Source organism: Arachis stenosperma, chromosome 6 (genome assembly GCF_014773155.1).
Source record: "Arachis stenosperma cultivar V10309 chromosome 6, arast.V10309.gnm1.PFL2, whole genome shotgun sequence".
Classification (NCBI taxonomy): Eukaryota; Viridiplantae; Streptophyta; class Magnoliopsida; order Fabales; family Fabaceae; genus Arachis; species Arachis stenosperma.
Window position 1 is genome coordinate 5,493,240 of NC_080382.1, and position 9,546 is coordinate 5,502,785.

General features: G+C 33.1%; 1 protein-coding gene across 1 annotated transcript; it reads left to right on the forward strand.

Annotated features, from left to right (window-relative positions):
* The first annotated feature begins 1,476 nt into the window (after nucleotides 1-1,476).
* On the forward strand, nucleotides 1,477-9,313 carry LOC130935789 (3-hydroxyisobutyryl-CoA hydrolase 1-like). Its single transcript, XM_057865684.1, has 14 exons — nucleotides 1,477-1,774; nucleotides 2,191-2,271; nucleotides 2,728-2,796; nucleotides 3,047-3,110; nucleotides 3,346-3,425; nucleotides 3,521-3,604; nucleotides 4,616-4,700; nucleotides 5,204-5,289; nucleotides 6,145-6,266; nucleotides 7,523-7,583; nucleotides 7,700-7,801; nucleotides 8,059-8,160; nucleotides 8,256-8,297; nucleotides 8,946-9,313. Exons 1-14 carry the CDS (start codon nucleotides 1,742-1,744, stop codon nucleotides 9,084-9,086), a joined length of 1,152 nt encoding a protein of 383 aa, XP_057721667.1. The 5' UTR covers nucleotides 1,477-1,741; the 3' UTR covers nucleotides 9,087-9,313.
* Nucleotides 9,314-9,546: the final 233 nt, after the last annotated feature.

Consider the following 9,546-nt stretch of genomic DNA (forward strand, 5'->3'; position numbering starts at 1 on the left):
AATTCAAACCAATTACAATTTAATTGGTTTACTTCTAATTTCACCCAAAATCTGAATCAAATTGACCCGTGAATACCCCTAGTAGAGGAACTTCTTGTCTACTCCCCAAGTCGGGTTAGGACTTGGGCCATGAAACCCGATTTTGAATCTTTTCGTATGCGGCAATCTAGCTAATTTGCTTATAACCGACAATGAATAGGATATGATAAGATTTAGATTCTATATGCGAGTTAAAAACTTTTTTAAAATTCAATCTTCTCCTACCTGTGAGTTAATAATTTGTTAATAATCTCTTAACCCTAATATTATTCGCACCGTAAAATTCTCAACTTTATTCTACTTGATCTTACTCGCAGAAAAATTAAAATTTTCAGCTAAATATAAAATTAAATCATTCCACATTTCATACAAATTAATAAAATAAAAAATAAAAAAATAAATTCAAATTAAAATTAAAAATAATAAAAATCTTTAAAAAAGTATAACATAAAATTACAAATAGCATGATCTTCAAGTTTTTAATAAAATTAAAAGAGAAAGTTTAGAAGGCCAGCAATTTTGTTAAAATTTGGCCAGTACTTAACCATCAAAAATAAAATGAGTAATTCGGTACCCTTGGATGTAATCTTTCACCATTAAATACACTTATGATGGCTAATTGGTGGCTATATATCATAATTTCTGCTGGCCCCTAGTACCCCTCAAATTAAAATAATATAAACAAAATAAATATCTTGTCACTTTTCTTTTAACTTCAAATTCTTGCAACATTACTCTTTAAATAACAAACGTAATAAATTAGTAATTTAAATGATTAGTTTAGTGATTACTTTAAAATTTTACATGGAGATTGTGGGTTTAATGCTCATTTTCTTCACTACACATAAATTTTAAATATATATTATATAATATATTAGGGATGTGGATAGGATAAGGTATACATAAACCCGCATCGGACCCTATTCACAAGTAAACTTGTACCGCATCCTCTTCTATTCGTGATGCGATAGACAACCCTATTCGATTAGATTAAGGTGGAAACTCAGGTGCAGTCAACTTCACGTGAAATTGATAGTTGAGAGCTGTTAGATGAAAATTTAGTCAAATCAGTCAAATCATCTAACGGCTCTCTGTTATCAATTTCACGTGAAGTCGGCTGCACTTGAGTTTCTACCTTAGCTTAAATTGGGTTGGGTACCCGTGTGCAGAGTATATGTTGCCAGTCCTAAATCTGCCCCCTTGTTGTGTTTTGGGCCAGTTGGGAGTAACGGCCCAGATTGGTCTTTCCCTCTTATAGTGCGGCTTTGGGCTCCTTATGAGTTTGGGCCTTAGCTTACAGTTACAGACCTATGCAGGAACACTAACCAACTTGCTCTTCAATTAAGTTAAACTGGTAATTTTTAAGTTGATTGAAAAGTTAGTGCAAAATCGTAATTAGCAAAAGTTCAAAACTGTAAAACCGAATATAAACATGGATTTTGGAGTCGGGCCAGCAAACAAAGCTTCTGGCTCAATCTTCTTCTCCGTGGCTCTCCGGCACCCTCAAACTCAAGAGCAGAATCGCGACCCAAGGGGAAGCTTAAATCCCAAACTCGTCCGATTCCGCGAGTTAACCCGCGATTCTCACTGCTTTCTTGTTGATGACAAGAACAATCACGTGACACTTCACTTTACAAGGTGCAATATCCTCTGCAATTCGATTCCACGGTTCCAGAAATAAAGAAAAAAACACATCGTTATTATGGCTTCTTACACCAAACCCGACGACGATCAGGTTCATAATCTTCTCTTAAAAGTTCTTTGTTTTCTTCACTCATTTTCAGCTTTTTTTCACTTTACCTACTCTCAATTTTGCTTATCTTCCATGCCTCAACACCGGCCACTTGAAATGTGGGCTTTCAATTAGTTTTATTAGTTTTTAACTCACTCACACACCGTTTCAAGACAACAGTTACACAATCTGAGGTGTGAAGCTTCACAGAGGTTCTGGTGCTAACTTGAATAGGTCTTGTTCTGCATAGTTATTAATTGCTTTGATGTTTCTGTTATTTTGTGTCAAAGTGTGATACTTTACTGATTAATTCTCATTTTTGGGATGTTTCAACTATTGTTCTTAATATTTTCCTTTCATTATTTTTTTCTTTTTCAAAATGTTAGTTTGTCTCTTAATACTTCATTTTAATTTGACAGGTTTTGGTAGAGCAAAAGTCGTCTACAATGATTATCATACTGAACAGGACAAGACAATTGAATGCCCTCTCTTTTTATATGGTACAGTAATCCACTATGATGTTGCACAATGCATTATCATCTGAAATTAAACACTTATTTATAGGGCAATTAACTTGCTGAATGCTTTTTCTGATAAATTGTTTTTGCTTGAATGTTACTAGAAACACTTGAACTTTTGAGCTGAGCTTTCTTTTTAAAATTATCTTCTTTGATTGTTAAATTTTTGTATAGACTTGTAAGTCATAATGTTTTCTAATTGTTTCCTTGCATTTTCTGTTATCTTCATGAGGTTGGCTTGTCATGAAATACAAGTATACTTCCCAAGGAAAGATATTAGGAAACTGAAAATCGTTTCCGACTTCTGACTTCTTCCATAAACATCTATTTGAATTCTTTGGAAAAACTTTTGTTTGTATGTTTAAAAGTTATGAAGTTCTGCTTACATTTCATTGTTCTTATTTTTGTCTGTGTTATTTTTCTGTCTTCTTCATGCAGGTATCTCGGCTACTGGAAATTTTTTTAGAAGATGAGGGAAATCCTGATATTAAGTTGGTTATCATGAAGGTAATTTGAATTTCTTTTTTAATGAGCTCATCTAAAAATACAAATATGAATGGAATAATGATGATTACACTACTGAATCTGTTCATAAGAGAAGCTACCTATACTTTTCAAATAATATATGTAAATGTGTGTTCCAAATTTACAATTAGAGAGAAGAGTCACGGATGAAAATATAGTCATAGTTGAATATGTATCATGATCTTCTCATTGTCTAAGAGAATTTGGCATGTCTTGTGGATACTTGCATCAGGGAAATGGCAGAGCATTCTGTGCTGGTGGTGATGTTTCAGCTGTTGTTCGTGATGTGAAAGGAGGTATGTTCTCTTCTTATTTTCTAATTGTTACTGATAAAGGAGGAGTTTTATTAGAGAAAGTATGATATAGGAAGCTGATTAGATATGAAAACTATTCACTGTATTGAATCATTGCATATTTGCATTTGTTCAATAGAGAGAGAGTATTCAATCAATTTGTTTTGCATGTGTTTTAAAATATAGGGTCCAATTTCATTGCAAAACTAATAGTATTCATATTGCAATTATGAAATAGGTGACTGGAGGTTGGGTGCAAAATTTTTTGAGAATGAATTTAAATTGAATTACTTGATGGCAACATATAGTAAGCCACAGGTAAGTTTTTCTTATTTAGCAACATTTTACTTTCATTAATCTAACATACGTACCATTAAAGTACATTTTTGTTTTGGGAAAAAAAACTTTTGAAGGTTTCAATTCTTAATGGAATTGTCATGGGAGGTGGTGCTGGTGCTTCTATACATGGTAGATTTCGTGTAGCTACTGAGAAAACAGTAAGTTTCAAATAAGCTATTAAATACTGAATTCTATATGTGGTTTCAAATTCTAGTTGAGCTGTTAATTTGATTGGTATGATGAATCTTATCCTATCTTTGCAGGGTATGTTAAATGACAAGTATGTTATGATAAACTAAAAACTTTGGAATATTTTATATTTTGAATGCGATCAACCATCTTTTCCACAAATTTAAGCTATGAGGTAGTTCATGACTAGTTTGTATCCCAAAATTCCCCTTCATGCAATAGTCCTTGAGTCTGGATGGTGGACAATGCACATATCCATTCAGCCATATGTTGAATTTAAAATTTGAAAAGGAAGATGAGAGGAAAAAGGGTTGAACTTTGGACTATGTTAGCAATCGTAATGTATACGGTGATGGGGATTTGGGTAATAACGTTAACTATCCCTTGTAATCTTGCTACTGATAAATTGGGAAGGCCTATTAGTGTGGTGTATAATAGGAAAAGTAGGAAGGCTGGGAGGGTGAGAGGAGGGGCGTGTGACCCATGAGGGACTAATAACTAAATCTGCTGGCTGGCAGGTTAATGGGAAGAGGTGAGGATTTATTATTTCTATTAGGATGAGGGAAAATATGGGTGGGTGGTTGATGTGGGGGCATCCAAAAAGAGAGAATTTGGAATAGAATTAGGAGGGCTGGGTCTCTCCAGCATCTAGTGTTACCTCACTGTTCAATTTCAAAGCTCAAATTGGGACTCATCCATACCCCACTTGTATTCTGCAATATTCAGGTCAGGAAGACATTCGAGGGTTTAATAAACTCCTCAAAACCTTATATTGCCTCTGATTTTATCACCCAAATCGAGTGATTTTTTAATGAGATTTTGATATCATTTATGTTGAAATGTCTGATATCATTGCTCAGTATCATTAGGAATATTTGTGGATATTTTAGTTTCATCATTTCTTTACTATTTCCTCTTCTCTCTAATATGAATTTTTGTTTTAACTTCATGATAGACTTATATTGGTGGACTATTTGCAGGTTTTTGCAATGCCAGAAACAGAGTTGGGTCTATTTCCTGATGTAGGTTCCTCATATTTCTTGTCTAGACTGCCTGGATTTTTCGGTATGCATGTTACACCTTATATCCTCTATCAATTCGATTGGTTCTTACTATATTTTATTTATATTTACTTATTTTTAATCTTTTGATTGTTTGACACTTATGAATTCTGCTGCATACGTCGGTGACACTTTTTATCAGCCAATTAATATCAAATTTTTTTTATTGTCCAGTTAATGTCATCAATGCTTAGAGTTACCTTCTCTTTTGTGATAATGAGCATGAATCCATATTTATGGGTTTAACTACCATCATCCTTTTTTTTACTTTCTCTCTCTTCTTTTCCACTTCTTATTTCCTTTTATGTTTTTGCATTATAAAGATCAAGAGGTGGTGGCAAACTCATAGATAAGGTTCATGTGTCATTACTCTTTCTTTTGTTGGTGGTACAGGGAGAGAGAGAGGAGGCTGGAATTGTTAATGCTTTCAGCATTCTTTATGACTAACAGAGAAATTGTAATAACATTTCATTTCCTTTTTTCCTTTCTATTGAAAACGATTTGCAGGAGAATATGTTGGTCTCGTAGGAGCTAGGTTGGATGGCGCAGAAATGCTTACTTGTGGTCTTGCAACACATTTTGTCCCTTCATCAGTATGCTATTTTTCACTGTAATTTTGTGCTTATTCTGATGATCTGTGCATTTGTTAACTAGATATCTAACCTTAAGTTATAAGAATGTTAATCTGCTGAAAATTTATTGTAGCTTTGAAATAAAATGGTTATACAAAATGGTTTCACACCCATGGGATGTTAACCTTAGGAAATCAGAGATGCTTGTCATTTGTTTCTTAGAGTCAAGACATTCTCTATTACCTAATAGTATATTTATCAAGGTATGTAAAATTGGAATGGGAATAGTGACTTGGGAATAATATAAGCAATACTCATAAAAGAGGGGCTTTTTTCCCCCACTATTCAGGACTATTATTCCTGGGTATAATATTCTTGGGGATATAATTCCTGTGTATAGTATTATGTACCTTCAAACAAATACTTGAGCAGTGTGTGTTCCTGCTAAGCAACATGGCTACAATACAACACCAAGGAAATCCTTCTTTATACATGGAGGATGAAGTGTTTAAATTAAGTTTCTATCAGCTATCGTAACCAATAAGAGCAGAGTAATTTGCGAATCCTATTCTTGCTATTAAAGGCACCTTTTAAATGCTTTTGATGCATAGGAGTTTGCTTATCAATCCATTGCTTTGTGTTCGATTTTAAATTTGATAAGCCATTTTATGGTTTTGTATAACTCATCCATGGTAGAATCCTTGTTAAAAATTTGTTCCTAAAACTTATCCAAGCTAGCTACAGGAAGATTTATTTTAAACAAAGCAAATCTTACATTATTGTGATGTCATGTCTATAAGTAGTTCTTTCTTTGCTGATTTAATCCTATGTTTTCTGACTTTTCCTGATTTGTTGCTTTTTATAATCAATGAACAGAAATTGCCGTTACTGGAAGAATCATTGTACAAGGTAGAAAGCAATGACGCAACTGAAGTGTCTGCAATCATTGATAAGTACTCAGAGCAACCTTCCCTGAAAGAGGACAGTGTTTACCACAGGTCTGTATGTAATATCCGTTCAAGAATGAATTAATTTTATTTGAGATAGAAAGTGAAAGAAATAGAAGAATGGAAATGTCACGGTTGATAACTATTCACCCAGTGATTTCAGTAAAATATATTCCTCAAAAGTTTCACTCAAACCAAAAATCAAGTCAGGTATAAATCCAATACCAATATTTAGTAATTACAAGATTGATAAGGAAGTTCAAGAAACTGTAGAGAAGAAGATTTGAACTAACAGGTGATAGGATTGAAGTTGAAGAAGGGTATCTTCAGGAACAAAACTGATTTATACTACATTACTACTCGAGTCATGAGCAATTTGTCTGCAAAATGAACAAATGCGATGTATGAAGCCAGGAATGGGGAAGAGAAATAGAATTCCAGAGATGGAAGACTAACGAGAGGCATACTAATTTCTTGAAGCCACTATAGCCTTATTCTTCCGTTTTGGTCACCACATAGTCTCTGAGCTTGGAGTTGTTTATTTTGGCTCTGTGACCCTTGCCCATTTCTACTACTTGTGGATCCGCAGCCACATGTTCCTCAGTATTTTGCTGGTTGTTTCCCTTATTGCCCTTTTGTATCATAAGAGGAAACAACCTTGAGAAAAGATAACCGAGAAAGGAAATGATAAATACTGACACTATATTAGAGTTTGCTGAACTCCATAGAGAAAACATGAAATTGATTCTATTGCAACAAATTTGCGGTGAAGTGCATTTGTGGGAATTCCGTTCAGTTGGAATATAAAAAATATCTCATTACTATAATTATATGTTAAAATGTGAGTATGTTTGATGATATATTTGGTATGTTTTGTTTTATTTTTCGTGACGTTTGTAATTTATTCTCTGCTTACAAGCAGCAGAGATTTGAACATTCAACATCTTACTACCTACCCTCCCAATATATAAATGGGAATATTTTCTATATATTAATGAAGGTAATGTGAAGGATTTAACCGTTGGATTGAAAAACAAAAAATATTTCCAACTTTAATTTTGTTAATCCAATAATAAAAACCACTTATACCCCCCCCCCCCCCCCCCCAAAAAAAAAAAAACCAAAACACAAGAAACACACACACAGAGCTCACTCTATTTGCTGAATATGCTAAATAAGGTTTGCCTTATAAAATACATCTGTTAGTACGGTGCTTATTTATTTTCTTTATTGTTATTTAATGATAAAGCATTTCAGTGTTTCTCATCTATCCTTGCTTAATGCTTATTATGGTCACTTTATGGTAGGATGGATGCCATCAATAGGTGTTTCTCTAGAAAAACAGTTGAAGAAATATTATATTATCTTGTAAGTCATGTTTTAAGTTCTGCTGTTAAAAATACTTGTTTGATAAATAACTTTTAGCATTATCAAGAACAAACTTTCTTGATTAGCAACAATAATTTTGTCTTTTTTTTTTATAGGAGATGGAAGCTATGAATAATAAGGCTGATAATTGGGCTTCTGCCACTATTCAAACCTTGAAGAAAGCTTCTCCAACAAGCCTGAAAGTATTTCTTAAATTGGTATATCTCCAGAAAGCATTAAATACTTCTATTTTATGTCATCTAAAGAAGCTCAATATGTCACATAAGATGCTTACATAAAGTCACAAGAGTAAGAGCTCCATCTAACCTTTTTTTGCGAGGGGGACCGAAAAAAAGAATATTTGCCTGATTAGAGAACAACACATATCAAGATATCTCTTTCCATTGTTATCTTCTCATGTTATATTCATTTTTATTTTACAGCTGCTTCTTTGTATTTCTGTTGGCCTTTTCAGATTAGAAAAGCCAGACTCCAAGGTGTTGGTCAATGCCTTGTTACCGACTATAGAGTTGTATGTCATGTTCTGCAAGGACGCTACAGCAAAGATTTCTTTGAGGTTTTGTGTTGATTCCTATACATTTTTTTTTTTATTTTGAGCTTTAGTTATTGTTTTCCCATGCATTACTCAATAGTTGTTATGCCTTGGTGCAGGGTTGCAGAGCTATACTAATAGATAAAGACAGAAAGCCAAAGGTGAGTAACCTTGTTGATTTCTTATCACATTTTCTGATATATTAATAAATAATAACTTTCTTCATGTCTGGATAAGCTGCACAAAAAATGATGTGTTCACACAAAAAAATCTGTCACCAAATCAGCCACCATTTATTTGTATATAAATATATGTATTGTTTAACTCATTTTTAATGTGCATTTTGTATTTAACATGTATTCTATACGAGTAGCTGATTTGGTAGCTGATCTTTTGTCTTCACATAGCATGATTAAAATTGCACTAATTTCTCTACAATGGCCATTGGCCTCCATTAGTCTATGAAAATTATCTTTGGCACACAAATATGGAGATGGTGAGACAGTAGAGATGGAGACAGAAGTGTGAAATTCAGAATATATGACTATATCTATCTCACCTACCAAACAAGTTATCGTACTTGCTGTCTCTGTATTTATCATAGAGAGATATTAAAACACTATTTAGTTTCAAGAAAAGGAAAGCCAAAGTCGGTATCAGATTTTATTTTATGAAATACATAGGTACCAAGTATCACATAATTTATGAATACAGAAGTAACATCATCTAACTTTAGAGGAGGCAAATGTAATTGACCTTTGAAATGGTGATTCTTTGTTCTTCTTGTTGATGACAATGATGCTTTTCAGTGGGAGCCTTCAAGATTGGAGCTTGTAAGTGATAGTGATGTTGACGGTTACTTCTCGAAGCTTGACGACGAAGGATGGAAGGATTTGGAGCTTCCCGAGAGGCTCAACAATTTGCCTCCATATGTTATTTCAAAGCTTTAAGACGATCCTGTCTCATTACAATGTTCAATGGATTCTTGAATGTTTATTTTGGCGATTTATATGGATTGGCATGGTATAAGTATTAGGCTTGTAAATGATGTTTGATTAAGAATAAATGATGTAGGACGTCCAAATTTGTGTAGTTTTATCACTATATTTCTTCTCCAAATATATTTGGTGTTAAATTTGTTATAGATTGAAGATAAAATGTTTAGCTTATATTTAAATGATATGAGAGTAGCAAGTTTGAGTTATCTAATTTGGATTCAGTTTGACTCACTTCTTCTAGCTTTAGCTAAAAGTATTTAATTATCAATTATCCCTCACTTTAATTAAGCAATTAGAAGTATGTATAATATATCTTTTTTAATCTACAAAAAGTTATATTAGTTGCAACCAAAATTAACGATCTAGACAGAAGTAAATATTTATTTAGAAAAATTAGTGTTTGAATTTTATT

Coding starts and splice junctions, on each gene's coding strand:
- LOC130935789 (XM_057865684.1), top strand. CDS start 1,742: ATGGCTTCTTACACCAAACCCGACGACGATCAG. Junction 8,161..8,255: donor ACAGCAAAGATTTCTTTGAG/GTTTTGTGTTGA, acceptor GCCTTGGTGCAG/GGTTGCAGAGCTATACTAAT. Junction 8,298..8,945: donor ATAAAGACAGAAAGCCAAAG/GTGAGTAACCTT, acceptor GATGCTTTTCAG/TGGGAGCCTTCAAGATTGGA.